The following is a 27,011-nucleotide window of genomic DNA, read 5'->3' on the forward strand; positions in this document are numbered from 1 at the left end:
GTTATCTTGACATTTTTGCATCTCTCTAATGTAATTTTCTGTGAACTGTGTTTTCAGAGGTGATAGTGATCACCACCAAAGAGGTCCAGAAGATGATGAGCACAGACCCTAAAATTAAGTTGGAAGTGAAGATGAAACTGGATGTGGTTTGTATCCAGGAAGATGGAGATATGGGCACCGCAGATGCTCTCAGACACATCCAGCAGAAGATAAAGGTGTGTGTATTTTTGTGTATGTAGACTTGGGAGAGGATTGATCATTAACTGTTTTGGGATGTAGCAAAGGTCATGCTTGTCAAATTAATTTGCTCCAACAGAACAGGGTTTATTTCCCCCCAGATGTTCCAGATTTTCAGTGGAAATTTTGATACAACATTGAAGTTGTATGTTGTACCTACAGAAATAATTTGAGCAAATTAAAAAAGGCAAGACAGTGATGAAACTAAGGAGTGTAACCTCTTACATAAATATGGTATGTTGTTTGGAGTTTAGGTTTTGTATTTGAATGGCAAATGGTGGAAAAAAAATGATTCAAAAAGGAGTTAAAAAAATACTTTCTCTCCTTATTGCTTCCATTTAAATACAGTCAGGTTTCATTGTCATGAAATAAAATGATTTTCAAATTTATAAATCAAATAATTTGTTTTAATTGATAAACCAAATTGGACAGGAATAAATCATAGTAGATGTGCAAGTCTATCAACCAAAATATTCTCAGGTATTTTCAATTTATTAGTCAGATAATTAACTAATAAATAACCAACACAAAAGCAGAAGACTTAAGTTCAAAATCAGTACATTTACATGCACACAACTCGATTACTTTGAATAATTACAGTAATTAAAATGTTTTTTAAATGGTTTGCTGTAACTCTACTGTCCCAATGTCCTGAGTTGAAATGTGTTGTTTAACTTAATGCCCAGAATAATGTGTTTTAGGCCACTAGCTAAATTATATAAGAATATAAAGGGAAAATTGTTGTTTTTCATATTGATGAATTCACTTTGCACCTTAATACAAGCTTTCTTACTTGCAATGGTACTTTCAACATAGCCATTCAACCCCCCCAAAAGACAAACTTTATTTTTCTACCACTCATCTGCACCCATTGGTGAATGCACCCATTTTCATGCGGTTCACTCTGACCTTTATGTTGTGTGTGATGAATCAAAGCACGAACAGAAACCAGAATGTTGTTAATTATTGAAAAGTGCTAGTTCTTCAAAATATTGTTCCAGTGTTGTTAATTAATTGTTGTTGACTCATTACAACCTTAATTTGAGCAAGATAATGTGGTTAAGTTGTTTTATAATGAAAGCTGCAACAACTGAGTATTAATTTATTGTGTGTTGGAAGGGGAGACCCCAACAATGCATTATACACTCACCAATACCGGTAGCCAGTGTTCTGTAAGCCAGAGTTTCGTAATGAGACAGGGGGACTGTTTTCTTGTGTAATGTCAACCCCGTAGAAATTTTTTTTTAGAGAGGTTGGAGGTAGAGAAGAAAAATGATTGAGGGGGAGGTTTAGGTGGGCGTTGTGTGTACTGCTGAGTGACCACTGATCCGTGCCTTTCCCTCCCCCGAATGGTCAAGGCTGCTGAAGTGCTTCATTTCACCTTTTTAAAATACACACAAACATGCACAGGCACACACATTTACACACACGGGGACATGGTATCCATGACCCCCAACCCCAATTTCCAGACCCCCTCTGTATCCTGCCTGCTGATCCCTCCATCCCTCCCTTCATCCGATTCTCTCTAAACAGATGAGGTCATGGTTAAGACTCAAACTCCCTGTGCTGCCAGTTTACCCGGTGCACCATTTATTCTCATCCTGCAGTCATGCACATCTGTGCAGCATTTGTGTTTGGGTATGTTGGGGTATATGTCGTCCCTCTGTATACGCCATGGTTCTGACTGACATCCTGTGACCATGAAAACATGTTTGTATGAGGTTTTGTGTAGTTTAGAACCGTTGATGTGTTTCTAAAGCAATTTGTCTTGTTTATTGTTTGACTATCAATGATTGCATAGGGTTGACTTAGGATTGTTGAGTTTATAGAGATCTGTACTTTATAGTATAATTAATGCTTCCTGTTTGGTTCATCTAGGGGTGGGGGGAAGTCTTGATTTACTTAAGAATCACAATTATTGTCTTCTATGATTTTTAATTAATTTACTAATACCAGAAAAATAGTGTACGTGAAATACACCATGTTGAGGGAAGACAGAAATCACAAGTACACACAACTGTGATGCTGTGGAGAAGGAAAAATTAATTCAACCTGCCAATGAAGTCAAGCTTTTGGATGCTTTTTCTATTTAATAATCTCCTGGGGAATGAGCTTGACTCAGAATGCACAATGTGCACTAAAACAGTAACGATTTACTATACTGCAATATGAAACATAACTGGCAGGTGAGCTAAATAATGTTGATCAAGGTCAAATCTGACTGAAACATTGACAAAGAAAGCAGAGAATAGCGTGTGGGGGAACATGTGGTGTTTTATACATTTTACGGGCATTTTTCTGCAATGACATTACCATTCATCCGCGGACAAACATTTTGTCATACAAAACTTACGCAGCTAAAATGAGTAGCAACTGTATTGAATCAAGAATCAATTTTGGCTCAAAGCTCGATTTTGAATTATATCATGATGCCAAGAATAAAACATTTATCATGAAATTCCCAAGGATTCCCAACAGTCTCAGTTCAAAAATCTCTGACGTGTGCTTCCAGATATGTCTCAATTTAGAGCGTACCACATCAAATGTACATTTGAAGAAGTAAGTGTCCTGCCACTGCAGCTCATTACATTCTTCACAGCAAAATCCGTCAGCTTTGCTTTTGAAAACAGATTTATCAGAGACTAAAAATGCTGAATTTGTTGTGACAAGCGAGTTTAATGTTTTTTCCTCTGGCTTTTGAATGGAGTTTTTTATTAGACGCATTGTATAACCACACACACACACACACACACACACACACACACACACACAACAGGACTAGCTCCAGCATGCTCCCATTGAGAATAGTCGAGTCCCTAATCCTTTGAGCAGCCAGCTAGATTAGAGGCATTGAGTTACACACACTCACACACTCAAGGGTGATGAGTGAAGAACTGTAACCATGGGTTGCCAAATCCCAGCATAGAAATCACTCAAACTGTCAAACTGATGCATGAATACAGTATGGACACACACTCACTCATCTCTTTACACAAACAGCCTCCCATGAGGGGATTTGGTGTAACCTATCGAACAAAATACTTACAGGAATAAGTGTACACTCCTGGCAAGAAGAGTAGGTCATTCCTCTTGATTAGTGAAAAGAGAGATTACAAGCAGCATATTTTATTTTGTTCACTCTTCAAACAGTGAAGTTACACAAAAGTGGAGGGATATGCCTGATTATTACTCAAGTCTTTCATAATAAGCCAAGCTAGTGAAAGGAGTACTTTACATGCACTTTTTGCTTTGTATGCTTAAAGCCCATTTGACATTTTTATTATCATTCATGCTTAATCACCTGGCAGAATGATTGTATGCAGGCTAAAAGAACTATATATACAGTACATTGGAGTTGCTCAGTCAAAGGTTCACCTTTGGTCTACACATGTTAGTCAGCTTGTAAGACTCAAGACAAAAGGTGAAGAGAGAGAGAGAGAAGAGTGAGAGATGGAGCTGATGCTTTTCATTTGAGAAGGACACAGCAAACACACTTAGATGAGACTTGGTTTCTTTTTATTAACCTTCGTCTTTTAACCATCTTGCACACTTAAAAATCCTTAGCGACTAAGGGGAGACAACAACCATGTAGACATTATTTGATGCTGATTAAAAGGCATCAGGCAAGCTCAAAAACAAAAAAAGCCACAATCACAGTATTGTTAAAGTGGGTTGAGATTGTGTAAGCAGTAGTTTTGGATTGATGTCAGCTACCACAGGGACAAGTGTGTGTCTGTGTGTGTGGGTGTTCGTATGCATCAGTGTGTGTGGTCCTGACCTGTCCAGAGATCCTGGCTGTTGAAAGGCCAAAGTGTCTCTGTCTCTCCAGCTGACTCCACTCTGCTGTCGCCTGAGTGTGTGTCTGTGTGTGGGGATTGTGCAGACGCATGTGTTTGCCCATTTGTGTGTGTGTGTGTGTGTGCGCGCATACTTGTGTGCTCTGTTTCTGAACATGTGTGCGAGCTTGCCTGTGTGTGTGAGATAGAGGGAGAAGAGAGTTGAAAGGTCTCCTGAGTCTCAGTGTCAGTAGATCTCCTGCAGACACCTCCAGCTTTGCCGTGGCAGCTTCCTGTCGCCAGGTCGAGACCGGGTTATGCTGGCAGTTACCTCTAGGTCAACTACATAACCCTTGACCCCACTGATACCAGCCCTTTCCACACACACAGAACTCCACTCAGCTCTTCAACATTCAACCACAGTGGTCATTACTCACAAAATCAAGTGAATTCTGTAATGCTTTGTAGTTTCCCCAACAAGTGTTTCAAATCAACTGGTAATTTACGCAAATCAAACGTGCAATATTATAGTTTGCTGAATATTGCAAAAGCAGGTGTCGGCAATTAAAACTGTAAAAGATGAAAAAGAAAAATGATAGGATTTCTTAGGTTTCTTCATTTATTGTTCATCAGGCTAAACATTTATGGTAATGGTTGTGTTTTTTGAAATATCTTAAGATGCATCCTTTTACATACACTATATACTAAGCCTATATATTGATGTGTTTTAGTGAATGCAGTAAATTAAGTTTTGCTGGTATTTTGTTGATGACAGACATCCCTTCATCCACCTTTGCTTTTTTTATACTTCCAATGTGCCTTTCTTTTTCTTTCCTCGTTTTTGACAGTGGTTGTTGATTCTTCACTCGTGTGTTTTTCTTCCTTATTTAATGTTGCCCCCCTCCTCTCTCACTCCTTCTTGCCTCCATCACAGACAGAGAAAAGACGTCTCTGTCATTAAGGCAGCTGGTGCTAATGGTGGGATTAGTTCTTATGCTGACAGCCTTCATCACTGGACAGACGGATACCACACACAGACACAAATGTGGGCGCACCCACATGTAAACACACATATACACATGTAACATCAGTGTAGGCCAGTTAAAATGACTGATGTAGGTTTTGTGCTCCCTGTCGTTGGTGGAAGAGTAAGTGATATGTCTATGGAATTCAAAAGCTGTGTATTGATATACGGTTTAAAACCTACATTGTTTTACATATAATTACAAAGCTGGAATGCTGAAAATAGTTTGAGTTTTAGTTTATGATGGAAATAATCTCTGGAGGGTGAAATGCTAAAAGAATATTATTTCTCGGTCCTTTAACAAATGATGGAGGGTTTCTTTTAAACAAGAGGGTATTTTGTCATTAGAGTTTTGGAAATCAAGTACCAAGATCCTTGTTTTCTTTGTCATTGTGATGTTAGAGCAGTGCAGTTTTTGGATCAGTTCATAGTGGGTGCACGAATCCAGCCAGCTTAGCTCGGTGTTATGGGTAAAAGAGGAAGGTAGGAAGTTATTTATGTGATATCGTGTCACTTTTTGCCAGGAGAATAGTAGAAAAATGAACCTGGCTTAAACATACTTTGGATATTTGCAAGGTTAGAGGTGGCCTTGATTTTTTTTTACCCACTTATTTTTTCAGAGATATGATCGCTCACACAGGCTGAAAAGTAAACACACCAGATATGGCATCTGTTAAGCACTTAAATGGTCCATAAAACATTAAATGGAAAATTACAGCTAGTGCAAAAGAGTTGAACACGATTTCTAATACAATATAAACATATACAAATATTTGCATTTCTCTTGACAGAAATCCCAAACTTTAAATCAATAATAGCTGTATCTGTTAATGTAAGACTACACATCTGCGCCTGTCATAGTGGCCACTGGGCAGTTTAACCGGCTACTAAGGGCTCACTGGAGGAGCTGTGGGCCATGATATGGTTTTATTGCACCACATTTTATTAAAATTGTAAGGTTAAAAAAAAAAACCTTTATTGTTACCATGCAATATTAAAGAAGGTACAGAAAATAATTTTTGGTCAAACCACCCAGTTCTACCACAAAGGAAAGGATGTATAATCACAGCAAACAGACAGTAGTTCCTACATAGGACAGCTTTTTACATTGTAACATTGGCCTTAGTTATTTGGTGCAGGAGAAAGGCCAGCTACTGTTTGGTGGTATAATCTCCATTAAGCTGGTTTTCTGTTGTTGGGAACTTCATTCATCTTTGAAGTGTCACAAACAGATACTTCAGTCATCTGTACCTATATTACTGTGAACATTGATTGGTAAATCTTACCACTTGCTGAACATGTAATATCCCTTTACAGCATAAGGTTCAGTAATGTCACAACTTTTCATTTTCAGTTATCTGTTTGCATTCATTGCTTTGATGTTACTGTACATATAGTGAGATTTATGCAGCTAAAGCTAAAGGATGATAAGGCAACTCATAATCAAACCTTTTATAATAATGCACACTTTCTAACAACAGAATTGGATCAGCTGAGGAGAAACATTCCTAAACAAAAACAATGACACAAAGCAGGATTTATTACTTACTGTCATCAGAGTTTAAGTCACTTTAACACAGGCCCTACAAGTGTGTGTGTGTGTGGGTTTGGCTTATGTACAAGCAATACTAAATTTGATTTAAAAAGAGCTCAATGTTGACCAAGAACAGTTATTCCTTCATTCTCCTCTCTCTCTCTCTCTCTCTCTCTCTCTCTCTCTCTCTCTCTCTCTCTCTCTCTCTCTCTCTCTCTCTCTCCATATGTCTATCTCAAAATTCTGCTCAGTGAGCCAATTTCTGTTGTGAAAATTGAAAATAACACAATCCAAGCTCTCATGTCCTGAGGTGTTTATGTGGAGCATTGTCGCCACATATAGTTATGTATAGTCTACATGCATGCCGGAATGACTGTCATGAGTGTGCAAACCTCACTTTATAAACACAACTCGCCCTTCAAACTATTTTTTATGCTTTTCTGTGTTTTTGTGGGCTTTTGTGTATGTGTGTGTGTGTGTGTGTGTGTACATGGGTCACATTGGAAATGTCTTTAAAATCACAACAGGTGGGAAGATTTTGTTCCAAAATAGAGTACAAGCCAGAAAGCTCTTTTTGAAAGCTGTAAATCTCTTTACTTGGTGAAGCAATCATAGTCCAACACAGCAGTTCCAGTATGTTAGGGTCAGTTAGTCATATCTTACTATTACACAGTGAAATAAATAGGCTGGTGTGGATATCAGTCATACTTTACTCTCTCTTTTCTCTTTCCAACCTCCCTCTTCAGACTGACATCCTGGTGGTGAGTTGTGACCTGATAACAGACGTGGCGCTTCACGAGGTGGTTGACCTGTTCAGAGCCCACAATGCAACACTGGCCATGCTAATGAGCAAAGCCCATGAATTCACAGAGACAGTCCCTGGCCAAAAGGGCAAGAAAAAGACAGGTAACAGGAAATATTCATCACAGGAGATGAGACACTTTGCATATATTACTTTATATATTACATGTATGACATAATTCTGACACGTGATGTATGATTGGTCCTCATATATTCTTTTTTATTAATGCTTGCTATTGTGTTGTGCGATTGCCTACTCTCCAAATATTAAAGAAAGGAAACAGGCTTCCTCATGAATTTAAGCGAAAGTGTTAAATGTGTAGAAAATTGCTAAATGTGTGACTTACTGTTGACCTTTAGTATTTTGTCTTAACGTTAAATATTGTGTATTTTTTCCCAGCTGAGCAGAGAGACTTTGTGGGAGTGGATCAGTCAGGGAAGAGGCTGCTGTTCATGGCCAATGAGGCAGATCTGGAGGACGGACTATCAATTAGGAAGTCTATCATGAGGAAGTAAGTCATTTAAAAAGCCTGAAGGGCTTCGTCCAAATTACAAAAACATATTTTTGTCTCTTACCTCCAGTGGTAGATATCCATGCAGATAGGTTTGGTTTAATTTGCAGGTTATCCATCTCTAAGTTATCTCCCTCCTCCCCAATACAATGGAGGTGAATGGAATTTTGTTTGTGGTACTCACAGCTTTGAAAAATCACATTTTAAAAAATTAAAACAGCAGCGCATATTTTCAGAGACAGTGTCTTTGTAACAACATGCAGACGGATTGTACTGCATGTTGACTGATTTAAAAAACCCCAAAACTAAACTAATCAGTCACTATCTTCTAACATGACTCTTGTTTTTTTTACCAGCCACAGCATTAACATTAATTCCAGTTGCTAAACTTCTGCAGTATGTTGTCAGTAGATGATTCTCATCCCAAGGTCAGTCCGTGTTTGGGGTTTGACTGATGGTAAATATGTTCTGTACATCTGTAGTTTCTAGTTAGGCTTAGGAGAGCAGATGTGTTGGTTTCTAATCAGAGTCGTTGTGTTTTAAGCTGAAGGTTTTGTGGCTGGTGTGTGGGGTTTTTGTTACAGGAAGAGTACTCTAGGTAGGTTTTCGTTTCTGAGTCCTAAAATGCACGTATGTGTGTGAGCGGGTGTTTTGGGAGCTCGTAAATACTTCATGGAGCCAAAGCCACTGTAAATTCTGGCCAATAAGAGGGGGCCAGAGCAGCTGCTTACATGCTTCCCTGCACAGGGAAATCTTCAGCCACACACACACATATATATATATATATATATATATATATATATATATATATATATATATATATATATACATTCTGTCTTTTTCACACACGCAGAAATGCGTAACACAACCTCGAGGTGGACATTGATGGACAGAAAACACTCACACGTTGTCACAGTGTTATGCAAACACAAGCCCACAGCTAAACATTTATGGCTTACATTGAAAGACTGGTCATTTATACACACACGTCACACAACCACATGAAACAGATTTAAAAAATCTCTCTACATACAGTGTTTATCGGTAATAACAGAATACATTCCAGAGTTCTGGATTTTTATAACTCACCACTAGGTAGTTTTACAAGATCTGACAGTTTTGCACATCAGTATCATCCAGTCAAAGGTAATTTCGTCATGGCACATCATACACAAACTAGAGGGGCCTTCCTTTGTTATTTGTATTTTACATGTGCACACTGCCTCATTCATGAAACATTTTCCTCACCAGTTTGATCATAACTTGATCTTTTTAAATAAAACTACTTTTTTCACTTTTTGATTTTGTGCTGACATAGCATTCACAGCACCTGACTCTTCACTGGGAACATCAATCCACTGTTCAAACGTGAAAATATTAGATGTTATTTTTATTTTGTCTCAGTCAAAAGCCTTTCTGTTGTCTTTGGAGACTTATTTTCCCCTCTTCACTTCATTCTTTCAGCCATCTCTCCCTTATTCTGTGCATCCCTCCATGCGACCATTCATCCATTCTTTCATCCTTCCATCCTTGTTCACCCGCTGTCCTGTGCAATTCTTCCTTGTTGGTTTCCACATGGTTGAGGTGTGTTAGCTCAAAACATTCCACACATGTGAGATTGTTTGACCTGGAAATCGCTTAAACGGTGTGAAAGGACTCCAGCAGAGCTTCCCCTCGTACATTACAGCTCCACCTGTCAGAGTCTCTTGGACGCAGGCTTGGACTGACTGTGTCTTTCTAGGCTGATTCAAAATCAAAATTGTTCGGATCATGAGAAAGATTCAAGCAAAACCACTGAGGTTCATGTTTGGGTAGTGCCATTAGTTACAGTCAGCATAAAATCCCAAATTTACATCCATACTTAACAAATACTTCTGCATCATCTAACACTAACACTAAATGTGGTTGCATGGGGATATATGTATGTGTGTATGTATATATATGTATGTATATATATATGTATATGTATGTATATATGTATACATACATATATACATACATACATATATCCCATGCAACCACATTTAGTGTTAGTGTTAGTAATGGCACATGATGCAGAAGTATTGGTTAAGTATGGATGTAAATTTGGAATTTTATGCTGACTGTAACTAATGGCACTACCCAAACATGAACCTCAGTGGTTTTGCTTGAATCTTTCTCATGATCCGAACAATTTTGATTTAGAATTTTTGAGACGCATATCTTAATTGCAGTGACCTTTAAGATATTGGACCAGGAGCCTGTTTGCATCTGTTAGCAATGATGGCACAAAACAGAGGGGCTAAAACCCAATCAGCACAAATACCACATGCTGTACTTTCCAAATATTAAATAACTTCCATTGCAGTGCAACAGAAGGGCAGGATTACATTAAGGCAATAACACATTTTAGAAAACATGTATTTCAAATAGGACTACTGCATAACTAATGATTATGCAGTACTCTATGTACTGTACCTTGCAATAAGTATAACAAGAACCATCGATATAAGCTGCTAATGTCTATATAGACTGAAAGCCCTAAAGGGATAAGTTAGTAATTATTATCTTTTATTTATATGTTCATATATATTTTGTGCATCCGCTTTATTGGTTTTATGGATATTCGTTTACTTGCTGGCTTTATAGTTTTTTTGAAAATGTCAGAACCTCTGAATCATTTGGCAGGCTTGAAAGCTAAAATCTAAGTGCTGGCATACATGTCAGCCTGGTTTTCATTTCCCTTTTTCTTTAGACATTTGTGATTCTTCAAAACATAAACATTAAGCCTGAAACGATTAGTCAATTAATCGATTAGTTGGTTGGCAGAAAATGAATAACTATTTTGATGATCAAATAATCGTCATTTATCAAGCAAAAATGGCAAACACATGCTGGTTACAGCTTCTCAAATGTGAAGATTTGCTGCTTCTCTCTGTTTCATGTCATTCTAAATTGAATATCTTTGTTTTTAGGACTGTTTGTCCGACAAAAATGCAATTTAAAGACTTGACCTTGGGCTCTGGGAAACTGTAATGGGCTATTTTCTGACATTTTAAAGACTAAACAATAAATAAATGGCAGGATATGATCTCACATACCGAATGTGCTAGTTTTGTCAGTTGTCAAGAGTAACCGTACTACACCAGCAGGGCCATGTGCACTTTAGGCTTACAACACAGGTTCAGATATGTGAGTCAGCTCAATTAAGAAAGCATCTATTAGACTAGCATGGTATTAAGGGAATCACACACATTTTATTTTGGAGGCAGTAGTTGAATGCCCTGAATAAGTCATAAGCCCTTCAGCCTTGTTGGCTCTGTAGTGAAAACCTGACTAATGAGGGTATTAACAGTCAATCTGCTGCATCTGAGTCATCGTCCGCTGTGGGGTTTCAGTTGTAACTAAATAAGACATTATGCTGTGTGTGTGTGTGTGTGTGTGTGTGTGTGTGTGTTTGAGAGTGAGAGAGATGTGACTACTCTCCCACTGAGGACTTTAGTGATATTTTAGTAGTCAGTCATTAATCCAAGGGTTGAGTCATCCTTGCCTGCAGAGGCACTAAATTCCTGCTCCCCTCGACACCGAGCTCTACAGCACTCGCAGCAACCAGAAATCACATGATGCTGCTGTTAGGAAAATGCAAGATGTTTACCCTTGTTTGGGAAATGCAAGATGTTTGTTGTAGTTGGATTCTGCAAAAAGTGTAAACTAATAAAGTAGCATGTGGCCAGTGCTCAGTGTTTTGAATCAGAAGGACGAGCAGCCCTTAAAAAAAAATGGAAAAAATGTTTTAGCTTCCGTCAGTGTAAATACTTTCCTGGTTTAAAAAAAAAATCCCATTTAATCAGGTGTTGTGATTTGGTACAGATTTAGTTTAGGATTGAAGATTAAAGAAGAACAAAATGTTAGTGTACAACCTGGGTAATGCCATCCTTGAATAGAAATACAGTATATTAGAAAAAGTGACATTGCATTTAAGGTGTGTTCCATTTCTATTAGTTTTTTGTTTCACTGGTGAAGACTCAATAGTGCTAAAGTAAAATTTCAGATTAATAAAAGATTTTTGAAAGGTTAGAATGAATTAACCTTTTGGGCTCTAATTTTGTGTCAGTGCAAGGACTGGTGCAAGTAGGACCAGTGTTGATATCCCTGACCATTGTGTGTTTTCATGCCATGCATACAACACACAGCTGCAATATGGAGGTCATAGTATTTTGGAGAAAGTTGTTTTGGGGTTTTTTTGGCACATCTGTTATGTTCTGGTATTGAATGGGTCATTTGACTGACTGAGATCATGTCTAATCAACACAATAAATTAATACAATTCTATGAAAAGTAATATTGGGCTTATTAAGCTTCTTGGAATGTGAGCAGTGGTGCTACATCACACAGCAAAGGCCACATATTTAAAGAGTGAGGTGACTCCTGTCATCTAATTTTGATTGCTCAATCACATCGTACTTTTGCTTCACAGTAATTAATCAGAGCAGCACGTTGCAATGTTGGGAAAAAGAAAACCTTCTGATTTTATACATGAAAAATAGAGACAGCCCAGTCAGTCATAATGCTGCACTGCAGGTAAGACACACTTTTACAGAGTCTGCACTGAGCTGAAGTCAGTTTAAAGATTGTATTGACCAGCTGGATTTATATCATCAGTGGCTGTGGTCGGACTGGGTGTAGTGATCAGTAGTGATGTAGTGAACACTTGATTGCGAGACCTCACTCTACTATAAAAACTTTTCCTCACCATGATGCCCTAGACTGTATAGGGCACCTGTTCCTACTCTTGCTCTGTCTCACTCTCCTGCCCACCCGCAGGTGCCAAACAGTGATGTCACATGCTGGGTGTTCTCATAAATTCCACTTTAAGCCCACAATACACACACACACACAGACACACACCTGGGAAATGTTGTACGAATAAATACATTTGACCAACACCCACAGAGCGTGTCTGTGTGTGCACGCACATGTGTTTTTATGCTTTTGAATAAAATACCTTAACACAGACGGACACACACACACAATTTGATTTATGGTTTTCAGCATCTGGTTGTAAAAGATGTGTGACCAAGCAATCCTCTTGAGTCACTCTAGTTATAGTGCAAGCCTGGTGAAGAGAAGGAGAGATAGTTGAAAGGAGGGGAGAGCAGAAAGCTGGAAAATTGTAGAAAAGAGATTTTGATGAAATATAGAGGAAGGGAATGAGCAGAGAGGAAGAGAAAGAAAAAGTTGAAAAATGTGTATCACATTTCTGTACAGTGTGTGTCATTCACTTTTCATTCAATCCCATGCCATTTTCAATATCCTATCCTGGATTATTGCAGATATTTGATTTGACATTTGGTTAATCATTATTGCTAATTTCCATGTACATAGTAGGAAGTGCTCACAGTAAAGAAGAATTTAAAGCCATTTCTGTGTAAAATCAAGATTTAATTTGTGTTTTAGGAAATACTGCACTGCTTTTATTGTGGTATTTTTCCAATCTTGAATATTAGCTGTTTGTACAGAAAATCATTCAAATACACCAAATATTGTCTCAGAAGAAATCATTTTACAGTCATGTTTATGTAACCATTTTTATATAGGCCTTTAGTACTGGCACTGCTGGTCCCATTACTGGTATTACTGGTATTGATGACTAGCCAGTTTGGTTAACCAGTGCTGGTGGCTCTGGTTAAAACTGAAAAAATCAATACCAACAATAAGAGGAACAGTAGAGAAATCAGTTTGCTTGGCAAGTGGTTCTGTAACTCAACAAAATGTATATACAGTTTGGTGACAAATTAAAGGAAAAGCTTTAAAAAATGTGGCGAAACATAACAAATGCTGACACTTCCATTCAGGGCATGATGGGTCAAGAACTAAAAGTTCTGATAATTCATCAGACATTTGTATTTTATTCTGTGTTTGTCAGGCAAGCACAACTTTGACTCAAATGTTACGATGCAAATATATTAGCCAATTGTAGTTAGTTTTGGCTACCACCCAGATTGTCTTGACTGTACATACCACAGAATCTCAGATACCAACCCCCCCCCCCAATTTAGCCATTAGTGTCTATTGATTTCAGTATGAAATTATAAATCAGCTTGCACAGATCTGAACATCTCTGTTAACAGTGAGCATCATGTCTGCTTTTAATTTTGTCTAAATCACTGCAGCATGCTTTGAAAAATGATTAGCAGTAATGGAAGGTACATGTGATTTGTAGTAAATGGGCTAAAACATGTAAAAGCACTGGCATGGTCCTTTTAGGAACAATGCCTCCCGCAGTTTTTATTATTTAATGATTGAAAGGGCAGAGGAAGAGGAGGATAGGTAGTCAGAGAGGTGAGGGGGTGAGGGTGGATTTGTTTATTGAAACCTGGAGGATAAAATGGTTTTCTTTGGCTCTCGCTTCGTAAATGTCACATGTTTAATCTCAGGCCACTGTGTGTCCATGTGTGAGTAAATGTGTGAATGAGTGAATGCATGGGTGGGTGAGTGTGTCTGCGTACATGTGGCCCCCCGGTCAACATAAACCTGTCTCATATCAGCAACTCTGTGGGGCGACATCTACGGTAGCTGACAGAGGACAATAGACAGATGTCACTATTCTCTGACTTTTATGTAAGCCTATGGCTGTGTCTGGTTTCCATCAAATGTTCCTGTTCTTTGTGCAAAGCAGAGGTAAATTAAAAGGGGTTTCAGTAAATGAGAGGCAAACATAAAAACAGCAGGTGATGCTGATGCAAAGAATCAAAGCAAATTGTCCTTCAACTAGCAGCCAGGGTAAAGCTGTTTGTCATGCAGTGCGGTGGGACTCCACAAATGCATATTCTGATGAAAATTCTGATGTATTCTTTCAGCGTTTGTGTGTAAAATGTCAGACATTTTTTTATTCCTTTTTTAGTGCTGTGTGAGTTTTTGCAAAGCAGGGTAACCTGAAGTCATATGTAAAATGGCAGTTTTGATATAATCCTTTCTTGTGTCTGTCTTTGTCTGTTTCTCCCTTTTACCTGCAGACATCCCAGGATGCACATCAAAACAGGCCTCGTGGACGCTCACCTCTACTGTCTGAAAAAAGCAGTGGTGGACTTTCTCACTGACAACAAGTGAGTTCTTCACTTATTTCTAACTATGAATATAGGAATTAACATGTAATTAGATAATTAACCATCCAGCCTTGAATTTTAACCCCAAATCTTTCAAAAATAATTTGAAAATGACCAGTTTATGTCTGCAGTGTGAGCAGTATGGTTATTAAGTACATGCATACAGTTGGACATGAACCCATACAGACCTTCACATTCGCTGCTTAATCTGTAGCAAGTGTTAAACATGGTTATATGGTGTGTAGGGCTTTGAAAGGTCCTGTTAGCAGGGTATTCTAGCGAGGTGTTAATTTGTTTTACTATGTGCCACTGAGGCAGGCTGTTAGGCCTTTAGCCTCTGAAGTGGAGCAGTGTCACAGGGAGCCTTCTGTAGCTGCGCGGGCAATAGATGCATTGTTACATTCAGAAAAATCAAAGGATCTAAATGATCTATATGATATCAGCTCGTATTAAAATGTTTTGCGGATAAAATTGGTGTCAGTAATGACATAATTGTATTTGGTAGGGGTGTAACGATATAATCGCCTCATGATTCAATTTAATTCACAACAGGCCTCATGTTTGATACCCTCACAACATTTTAACACAGTATGAATGAAAAAAAAATTTTGCAAAAGAAAATGTTAGTTATTCTTCCTCTGGTGTATTATGTGCAAAAACAGTGTTTTGATTTTCACCATTTTTATCTAGTTTTATAAATAAATTCATTAATTTATCAAATAAATATAATGTGAAATGTGCAATGTGGTGAGTTAGCTAGCTAGCAAGTTAACTAATGGGAAAAGGAACTTCGGGCTCACAATGTGGGCTGTGTGCAAACTAAACAACTAATTTCAAGAATGAATGTAAATAGATTAGTTAAAACTCCTCAATTAGCATGCTCAATCAAGCTACATCCCAACAGCTAGCTAGCAAAAACTACCAGAAGGTGTTAAGAAGTTATGAACTGTGTACTTTGCTTTAGACTACTAAAAGAAAATGTCATAAAAAATATAAAATATTTTCACTCCAGTAATATAATCAAAACTTACCTGAAAGGTAAGCTCAGACAGTGCAGTAGTGTGGGCTACACATGTGATGGGAGAATGCACTGTGCAAGCAGAGGGTTGTAATTTTAATGAATTCCTATTTAAGGGCATTCTGGGAAAATTATCTGTAAAATTTTCGGAAATTTAACGACTCTTTGCAACCCTAGCCAAAACCACGTTAAATAATCGATTGTCAAAAACAGATCTGTCAAGTGTTCCCTGATCTGCCCTCTAGACGATATTTTGTCAGAAGATGTCTTATCTCATCGTTTCCGACCATTAATATAAGTTTTTTAAACTGTGCACACTTGAAGAGGAGATCTGGGCTAGCACATTAAGAGACTGCTGACAAAAATATCAAGCATGTTTGATAAGGACGAGACTAGATCCAGATGCATTCCAGAAAAGGTTGCGAGCTTAGAAACAGCATGGCACCAAACTTCTCAAAACAGGGTGGTGATGAGACTTTGCTAACGTGTATTCTGAACATTTTTTGGAAATGGTCCCATTGAAAAGTGGGCGCTTGGCTAAATGTTTGATTGTGGAAATATGTTATTGCCCAGTTTTAAATTTTAACCGTTTTAAATGGAGTGTGTCCTCACCATGCTAGTATTAGTTGACACATAAATAAATCCAAAGCCAACACAAATCCCCCAACTATACTCCATCTCTTCTCCCCTGCTGAATATTTTTGGTTAAGGCAAACGCTACACTTCAACATAGTAATTTGCCATAGAGATGTAGATATAAATCTTACATCATTACATCACTAATGCACCCTCTGCCACCACCATATATCATCTCTCTCGTTAGATGACTCATTTCTTTCTTCAGCTCTTTTCTTGGACTTTCTTTTAACAGCTCTGCTCTCTCTCTCTCTTCCTTTCTCTTCCATGGTCTTTCTCTGTCTCTTGCTCAAGGAGAGAAATGGACAGAGTAACTGTTGTTTTTCTCCTGTCATTCAGATGGAAATTCTAATCTCCCTTTAAAAGAAAGTAAGAGAGGGCAAGTGAAGGGGGGTGGGGGGGTGGAGAGGAACACCGAGCACAGCACAGTGCGAGGAGGAGGAAGAAATTAAGATGGGGAAGTTACCTCCTGGTTTACACAGAGAGAGACTTGAAAGCAGGGTTCAGCTTTATCTGCTTTTGTTTTAGAAGTCATCATAAGAACCTGAGGTGCTAATTGTCATCACATAATGTTTAACAGATGTACTTTCAGTAACATTAACTGCACTATACATCATTCACTGCATATTTTTTCATTACTGATTTTTTTTATTAGTTTCTTTTGCCTTTACTAATCTGCTCAATCACAATAATGACACATAAGCCCATTTGACTTCCTGTTTGCAATTACTAAAAGTTCTTAAGGATTACACAATCACTGCTGTAAAGATAGTATAGATATACACCTACTTATATTGTGGCCTGCATAAATGCTCAACTGCAATTGACTAAATGGGTGTTCATTCATTTTATACATGAGTCTAAGGCAGACATATCACCCTCTAAATTATTACATTACGAAGACATTAATGTCCTGTGGACATGACATGAAGCAGTGTGAGTGAACTTGAACTGCATTAGCTAAATGAATGAGTCCATTTATTTGTTTTATGATTTCTGTTTCTTCAAAGTAGTGCCACTTTCTGGCACAACCTTGGCCTTTTTCTTTCTGTTGATATAGAATCAGATGTGGAGCACAAATGGCAGCAAAGCATTTGCTAAGGACATTACAAGTTAGAGGAAGCGAATATGGAAAACTCATGGAGTCAAATAATTGCAAGGTCACAGTAAATGTGTTAACCACTTCAGCTGTCTTTTCTGTTTCAGATGCACAGCACCTAAAGGCTGCAGAGAGTATCTCCCTCACAAACTCCTTTTCATAAGGAAGCGTACAATTATATAAAGACAGTACATTAGGTTCATTGACTTTATGCTTATGTGTGATGACTTTGTAGGATACTTAACATCTGCGGCATGTTGAAATCTTGTTTTATCTTTCCTCTTCTTGTATTGTAGGTCCATCTCATCAATCCGTGGTGAGTTGGTACCATATTTGGTGCGAAAGCAGTTTTCCAAAACAACCAACTGTCAGAAAATCAAAGATGACGCAGAGGATCAGAACCAGAAAAAGAATGACGGCTCTACAAATCATGGTCAGTGTTTGCACACATCACAATTTCACACATCAAAAGCAGAGGAAAAACAACATTTAACAGCCACAGCATTGTAACGTATTTAGAATAGTCCTTGATCTTATTCATAAGCCATCAGCATGGAGAACATCTGGGTTTGGCTTTTGCTCTAAATGAACACTCACAGACCTCGTAACAAGTTGACAGAAAAGGACAACTCTGCCTCTCCCAAGGCACGCAGAATCCCCCCAAACAGCGTGTGTTTCATTATTTGAACTCCTAACTCTGTTCATTCTGCCTCTTCTCCTGTCTCTTTTTATTATCCAGAGCTCCTCATCTCATCACGAGACGAGCCTCTCCTGCAGCTGGCCGAGGAGCGCTCATGTTGGAACGACCACCGCGGTGACATGAGCGAGGCTTACCACGGAGGAAAGCTCCGCTGCTATGTTCACATTATGGACCAGGGTCTTTGTTACCGCGTCAACACTTTACCTGCTTACATAGAAGCAAACCGACTGGTGAGTCGGACATTAGCCTGCCCCTTCGAGGGTTTTTGTGAAATACACAGTTTCAAATGTGCATGTTCTGTACATACTACGTGGATGTGTAACTGATTATGTTTGGAGGGAATTCAGTTTTATATGCCTAGATATGTACATGTTTACATTGCTTTTTTTTTCATTACATAAAGTATTAGAACTGCAATGACTCTTAAATGTGACAATTTGCTGTTTTTCATTGTCTTTATCTTTTATCCCCCTCATTCTTGTGGATGTCACAATGTTTATATTGCACATGACGACGCTTCTTTTTTGCCCCTTTTAATGCAGAATTGCACGCTTATTTGAATGTTCTATACTTGGCCCAATGGCCCAATTCCTCAAAGTTATTTAATCATCTCTCTATTATTCCATGGGCTTTTAATCTCATGTCTCCCACTCTTCTGTCTTCTCCCTAATACTGTAGGCCCCAAAGCTGTTTGAGGAGCCAGCAGTCCACCCATCTGCTGTCATTTCTGACAGATGTCAAGTAAGAATAATGTAGTAGAAGTGTCATTAGTCAGTCCACAAGTCAGATTTATATTTGTTCAGATTTCTGTTATCTTACATTTTCCTCTTAATTGGCAGTTTTACTAATTGTCCTGTATCACAGCTCACTCCCTATTATTTCTCTCAGAGTCTAATTTGCATTTTATCATTGGAGAGGCCTGTGTATGTGTTTGTGTCTGAGTAATGTTACTATGTGTGTTTGCTCTGCCCTCAGATGGGATCAGACAGTATCATCGGAGCACTGTGCCAGGTAGCAGATAAGACTTCCATAAAGAGGTCCACCATCGGAAACTCCACCACTGTAAAAGAGAAGGTCAAAGTCACCAACTCTGTCATCATGCACGGGGTTACCATCGAGGAGGGGTGAGAACACAAATCTGTACACACACATGCACACACTCGTTGATGACATGTGCTTTGAAGTGCTTCTGCGATCAGATTAATTTAGCCTGAAAAAAGAATTTTGCCTTTGAGGCATGTTTATGAATTAAAGTTTAATCCTCATGTCAGCTTTTGTTAGGTGTTCGGTTAGTACATGCACACAGTGTGAGACAAAGCAGTGGAATTTAGTAATCAAAGATTTCAAAATACAATGAGTGATCTCGTGTTGCCAGGAAAATACTTTTTTTTTTTATCTCTATTAAAATTTTCAGATTTTTATATGACTTGAAATTTTGCAGTACCATTTATGTGCCGAGTGTCACTATTTCGAAAACTACTCAACTTATTTCCGTTTATGTGTTAACACTGTTTGGTTTTCACTTATAGAAGCAATGGTATGCCTAATTCTGCATTCACTGCATATCTTTCCATTGAAATACATGCTCCTATATGCAAACGTGTGTGAGTGTTAGGCAGATGCTGGTGCATGTGTGTGTCCGTTGATGGGAGGTGTAACAGGTTTTGTTTTCTGTGCTCTATGGGGTCAAACAGGGAGCGCTGGGTTAACAATGGATCTATTGGTGTGCAACCAGCCAGAGATCAGTTCCAAACAAACACAAAGCTGCTCAACTGAAACACACAACATCCATGTATTTCATTTAGCTGCTAATTTACTCGCCTATGCCAAGGTTCCCACTGGTTATGGAATTTGTGGAACACCATGGGGGCTTGAAAGGTGTACTCCAGACAGCAAAAGTCTGGGCTATTTGATAATTCTCTCAGGAAGTTAAGTAGCATTGAAATGATCAGTTGATCGGTTTCATCAATACCAGCTAATCAAATGCCAGAAAATGTGTCGATCTCCATTTTTATAATATATTTAGTCATTTATTTGGTTAATCCCTGATATTTACAGCAAAATATTCAAACCCAACACTTTATTTTTTTTATGGCTGCACCATTCCATCAAATGGAAATGTTCTTGTAGGTCTTGTATATCATTTTGTACATTTCCCCAAACTTCAGTCCAACATATTTGGCATCCTATGAAACTTTGGGATCTCCACATAGGAAGTCAAGTTCTGTGCATTTGAAGAAAGTTTGGCTGTACAGCATGACATTGTAAGGATTTATTACATCTTCACAAATTTAAAGATTTGTTTGGCTTTTTCTGAGTAATATTGTTATAATTTGAATGCAATTTTCCTTTTATCTTTATTTATGTTTTGTGGCTGTTTGTGATGGTCGCTAAGCATAATTTTCAACAGAAACTACCAAAGGATGCGCTAAAAATTCTACAAATGTGATGCTTTTAGAAATCAGCCGTAGAAATCTAATGCTTTACGTCATTGCAGCTTCTTTTCAGCTGAAATATCACCTTAGTGAACAAGGAAGGAATAACAACTCCAACTTGGATTATGATTTCATTTGGGGAGGGCAAAAAATCGCAGTCTGAATAGTGATGCATCATCATCAGCCACGTCATTGCACATCAGAATTGTCAAATGTAGCCAGTAGTTAAAGTGGTCAAAATTGACTTTGTTACAACTAAAGAGGACTTATACAGAGAGTGCCAGTAGCTACTGTAGAATTAGCATGTAGATTGATCTGCTCTGTCTCTTTGCCAGAAACTCTAGTGGAAAGAGACTCATCTTGGCCTCAAGTCTGGATTTTAATACACTCATTCAGAGGCTCCTTTTCTTTTATCTCAATTTCTTACTCCTCCCTCTCTTTTCTCTCCATCAAGGCCTCAACGCCATCTCTCTCTCTCTCTCTCTCTCTCTCTCTCTCTCTCTCTCTCGCTTTCTGTCTCTCTCTATCTCTTCTTAAGCCTTTCAGGGATCCCAGCCAGCCAGCATGGGGACCCTCATCATGCCCATGTAGGTGCACGCACAAAGGCATGAAAGAACGAGAGAGATGGGAGAAGGGAAGAAAGAAGCCAGGGGAAAGCAAGCTAGCACGCAAGAAAGAAATTGCAACTCTTTCTTCTGTTTTTTTGAGGACATAAGAAGGAAGGAGAAAGAAGGAAAGAAAGAGCCAGTGTGAGGGGATTAGCAGACCCCGGCCATGTCGCAGAAACCCCTCGCATTTCTGGTTTCTTTGTTTGGTGCTGACCAGAACTTGTTGACAAAGCGGGGATAGTAGGGGTCAACTTTATTGGGGGGGTGCATCACAAGAGGTGGGGGTTGACGTGTGTGTGTGTGTGTGTGTGTGTGTGTGTGTGCGCAAGAGAGAGGGAGGATGGTGGGGGTTATGGCAAGGAGGAGCCCTGGTGTTAGTAATTAGTGGTGTTTCAGCTCCGAAAGCTTCTTTGGTGGTCTCTCCCTCTCTCTCTAATGTTACAAAACTCTGAATCTTGTAATCTCCCATCACCAACTCCCACCACCTCCTAGGTAGTCACTTACACACACACACACACACACACACACACACACACACACACACTCACACACACACCTTTCTCCCTCCAGGCCTAACCACCTGAATAGAATGGGCCAATACAAACCTGTCTGTGTGTGAGGTGCAGAGGGCCAAGCGTGTGTGCGTCACTGCCTGGGCAAGACCAACATGTGTTCTCCACCGGGCTCCCCAAGCAAGAAACACACACTTACACGTACACACCGTCCACGGTTAGCCGACACAGGACACACTGTCTGTTTCAAGACTGTCTGTGTCTCCCCTCCAAGAATTTTATGGTGATGGTTTGGCTGAATGTGAGCGTGCACGGTGGGTTGGCACTGCCAGCTCAGGTGGGACTGAAGCACCGCGCCAACAATGTCTTAAAGAACCAGTGTGTAAGAGTTAGGAGCAGCTATTGGCAGAAATGGAATATAATATTCATAAGTATGTTTTCATTAGTGTATAATCACCTGAAAATAAGAATGGTTGTGTTTTCGTTACCTTAGAATAAGCCGTTTTTATCTACAGAGTGAGCAGGTCCCCTTCCACGGTGTCCGCCACGTTGCACCACCATGTTTCTACAGTAGCTCAGAATGGACAAACCACTGGCTCTAGAGAGGGCCTTTCTCGTTTTTCACAAGTTTAGTGGCCACCGTAGCTTCCCATTCACGCTTGGAATGGGAGAGGAAGGGTTATCAGTTGGTTGCAATCTGCAGCCTCACCGCTATTACAGTACTCACTCCACAACTGTGCCAGTGGAGAAGCTTAACAGCCAACAGTGGAAGGCTGTGGCTGCACCGGACAGCTCCCAGTATGAATGTTCTTAACTGTGTGTACGTGCCTGTGCGTGCGTGTGTACATAAGGTACGAGGAAGAAAACAGAATGTGAACCATAAACATGTTCGAATCTCCAGCGGGCACAAAGAGCAAACAGCAGACTCGGACAATCATGTTTTAACACTACCTAACCCATCCCAGCAAAATATTCATCTTTAATTACTCAAGAGTCAGTACCAGAAATGAACCACTGGCTCACCACTTTCAGGTCCATATGTAGTAACTCAAGGTTTAGGGATATTATTGAGCGGCTGTGAATGTTTCATTATTGATTCATCTGTTGATTTTTTTTCTTTTCTTTGTACCATAAAGTTGAATCAACACCTCTAGAAAACAGTTTAAACAAAAACTGAACATTAAACCTTTATGTAGAATTTATTGCTTTTAGCTAGGTGTACCTAATAAACTGGCATCAGAGTGTATATTAGTATAATATATCCTATAGACCAGTGGTTCCCAACTGTTTTGGCTTGTGATGCCTTAAATTATAGCAATATCTTCTTGTGATCACTGGTTCTGGCCTTAATGTGGACAAACGAATTCAACCAATGTGTGTTTTTTCCCTCTCACATTGTTTCTTTGAAAAGTCTTAAAGAGGTTAACTATTCTACAGGTAAGAAACATAATAAGCATGTAACAGAAATATATGTTTTCTTTCTATTCCCTTTTATTATCTTGTGACTCTTCAGATTTTATCTTGGGGCCCAGGCGGAGTCCCAACACCCAGGTTGGGAACCACTGCTGTAGAAAATATAAGAAGAATGCAATTGATGTAATATGTGTGTGATTTGCAGGTGTAACATCCAGGGCAGTGTGATCTGCAGTAATGCTGTCATCGGCCGAGGAGCAGACCTCAAATACTGTCTGGTGGGAAACGGACAAAGGATCGAACCAGAGGGTGAGGACCACTAACATAAACGCACGCACAAAATAATGGCCCCAAAATATTTGATTCCTACTCCTCCTTTATTTTATTGATTGTGCATTGTATTTAATTTCTTCTCACCATCATTGTCAGCACACAATCCCTTACTCAACAAACTCTCTTGTCTCATTTCCCAGGGATGCTGGGAGTCCAACTGAAAGTACATTTTAGGCATTTGTTTGTTTTGCAACATGCAATAGTTTACCATTATGCATCCTCAAACTGGATACTGAAGGAAAGGACAGAATTAACAAAGATTGGACCAAATAGCAGAAACACCTTACATTATAACACCATTCAGTACAACAACTTTGCAAATAAATACTATCAGTTAAAGGAGCTGTAAGCGACATTCACTGCCACTAAATGTCGCACTAGAGCACCAGCATCTCAGACCAAAACAAATGGGCACTACGGCCCACCAGACTCCATTGAGGAAAAACAGTAATTTTAACTTGCAGATCATCGTAACACACACTTAATTCAAACTGGACAGAAACAAAATAAAACTCACCAAAACCATCTTTGTTAGACTTTCCACTGTTCCAACAATCACAAACTCTGGTTTGGTCGAAATAAACTTTTAATTCACTGGAATATTGTGGCTCTACGCCTCAGCCGGCAGCTGCAAAACGGGCTGCAATGGCTGCTGTGGACAAATGCAGCTATCAAAGTACGTCCACTAAAAGTGCTTGTTTTTGCCACTGTCAGGCTCAGATTGTTATTCTAAGTGTCTGACAACATTATGGAAAGGATCGCTACAGAGCTAGACCTTTTTGTTAAAAAGTAAGATTCTTTTTGTTTAACCAGAAACTGCCGTTTTCAGCCTCTGGTTTGGTCGAAAAAAATCCTTTATTCACCACGTTAGATGAGAAAAAAAACAGCTCTCCTCACAGACCAACAGTTTCACGTAAGGGACTCACATGCACTAACATTCACGCTCAGCCGGTCCGGCTGTATAAATTAAGCACAGAGGGGCTGCGATAACAACACAGGCAGAGGGAGTGCGATGTCATCCTCTGCTCAGGACGCCATTACTCCACTATATCTTTACATAGCAAATAGTTGTTTGCTGCTATATTAATGTTCAGAATCTCATTTACAGAACCTTTTAAAGCTTGTAATGTCCATGTTTAGTTGTTACTGTTATTTTGTCTACACCCAGCACTTCTCTTCGGCTGACTCAGATAAGGTGTTAATGTATGTGTGTGGTATCTGTTAGTAAGTGCCAAGCGTTCAAGCCAACTAGGAAAGTTTCTTAATTCTGAAGTCTGTGTGATAGAGAGATTTGTCAGAGATTTTTTTTATTTCCTTAATCCTCTTGTCCCCAAAGCTAGCTCTGTGTGTGTGTGTGTGCGCGCGCATGCGCGCGCATGTGTCACATTGATGGAGAGGTTAGAGAGCAGGGCCAGAACAGGACCACCCGGAATTCAACAGCAGCAGCCTCCAGCCACATCCAACACACACACACTCTCACACACACATATAGAGAAAGAGAGAGCAACCTCAGCTACCAGACTGAGCAGCCTAATTGAGTGAACAACAGGGTGCTCTAAGTAACAACAGTGAGCTAAACTTGCCTAAAAATGTTTGCAACAGTTGCGTCTTTTTGGAGTATCCAGTGAGCAATCATTGCAACAAAACTGATTTTTTTGGCAACGGTTTCCTCACTGGCCAGCAACGAGGTGCTAACATTATCTAGTGAACACTGGAAACTTGGACCCCTGGTTGCATAATTGTTTTGCATACACTGTATAGCCGAAGTTCAGTCACACAATCGCAAAGTTCCAGCTTCTGTGTCTCTGATTGACAGAAAATTTCTCCGTCTCTTAGTGTGTCTCTTACTGTTTGTCTCATATATAAATGTCACTCTCACACACATGCACACACACTGTTGTTTTTATTGTATGTTTACTCTTTGATTATTATTTTATAAAACGCCTTGTTGTCTCTTAACTAGACTTTTTAAAAGGGATCTACTGTATATAGTCAAGTTAAGTCAATTTTATTTAAATAGCCCAAAACCTTGAGTTTTTCCTCAGAGGGCTTTACAATGTGTACCGCATACAACAGTCTCTTGTTCTTATTCTCAGTTTGGTTACAGAAAAACTCCACAAAGAACCTTATCAGGGGAACAAAAAAGGGAGATCCCTTAGGGTGAGCAATAGAAGAACGACCCCTCTTGCATGACTGATAAGGCGATATAACCATAGAGGTTCTTGAATCATTGAGTTAATTTGGCGCATTAACTTCATTATTAACTTTACTGTATTGCAAGAAAGCAAAGGATTGTCTCTCACCACCAATTTTAGCTTGCTTAACTGTAGGCTGCTAAAGACATTACACACCCACTCTACTGTTGAAGCTGTTAGCAACTAAGGACCACCCTGCCAGTTAGCCTCACACACACACACACACACACACACACACACACACACACACACACACAGATACAGGTCTGTCAGGTGTTGATATTTAAAAGATCCATACCTCCCTCTGGGTGCTTTGATAAATACATGCATATGCATGCATTAAAACAGTGGGCATATATCTTAGACAAATACACACTCTCTGTCCTCTTCTTCTTCCTGCTGGCTCTTGAAGATGAAACTTTGTTGGTGCATCCTGATTACATTTAACTATTTACCTGACAATCAACCATATTGGGTTAGAATAAGCACTTACCAAACAATTCAGTCTTGTTCATGAACACATGGCTTTTTTTCTCGCTGTCATTTGTTCATTTGGGTCAGAGTTGGAGCTTTATATTATCACTGGCCCAGCAGGAGAAATGTGTAAATATATAGTCTTAATACATTTAAACACTACATTGGTTACTGAAGAATCAACAGACCCAAATTGAGTAACCTTTCCTCCCTTTCTCTCCAGTCACTCCCTCTCCTTCCCTCTCCTGCTGTCCCATGCTCCATTTGTCCTCCCCTCCACACAGCAGAGGATAAACTCGTTCTGAGCAACAGATTCCTTCACACTAAAACCTGTCTGTGTGGATGGAACATTACCCTCGGCCACCGTTTGCTTTGGATCAGTACCTATGCTCGGAGATGGAGGGATGGAGGGAGGAGCAGCGACTGCTCTGCTCATGCTGAACTAGCTTTGGGTTGAGAGAGATAGCAAGAAAATGCTGGCAGACTCAGATTTAAGCATAATCTATTTCTTTTTGTGAGGTTCAGGTAGCAGTCAGGGTGACCTAAGTCTTGCCACACAAGAAGATTCTGGCACTGATTTCTAATAAATGAAAGCACCATACAGTGGGTATGCATATTG

The 27,011-nt window shown here is 39.3% G+C and overlaps 1 protein-coding gene across 2 annotated transcripts in view; it reads left to right on the forward strand.

The window, feature by feature from the left end:
* Positions 1-27,011, forward strand: part of eif2b3 (eukaryotic translation initiation factor 2B, subunit 3 gamma) — a 43,577-nt gene that overhangs the window by 14,850 nt on the left and 1,716 nt on the right. For both annotated transcript variants that reach the window (XM_044219818.1, XM_044219817.1), the window contains exons 3-11: positions 58-215; positions 7,318-7,477; positions 7,773-7,884; positions 14,880-14,969; positions 18,019-18,155; positions 18,462-18,652; positions 19,101-19,163; positions 19,398-19,546; positions 23,596-23,699. In XM_044219818.1, the coding sequence (XP_044075753.1) occupies positions 58-215; positions 7,318-7,477; positions 7,773-7,884; positions 14,880-14,969; positions 18,019-18,155; positions 18,462-18,652; positions 19,101-19,163; positions 19,398-19,546; positions 23,596-23,699 (1,164 nt within the window). The remainder of the gene's footprint in view (positions 1-57; positions 216-7,317; positions 7,478-7,772; positions 7,885-14,879; positions 14,970-18,018; positions 18,156-18,461; positions 18,653-19,100; positions 19,164-19,397; positions 19,547-23,595; positions 23,700-27,011) is intronic.

This window comes from Siniperca chuatsi, linkage group LG13 (genome assembly GCF_020085105.1).
Source record: "Siniperca chuatsi isolate FFG_IHB_CAS linkage group LG13, ASM2008510v1, whole genome shotgun sequence".
Lineage (NCBI taxonomy): Eukaryota > Metazoa > Chordata > Actinopteri > Centrarchiformes > Sinipercidae > Siniperca > Siniperca chuatsi.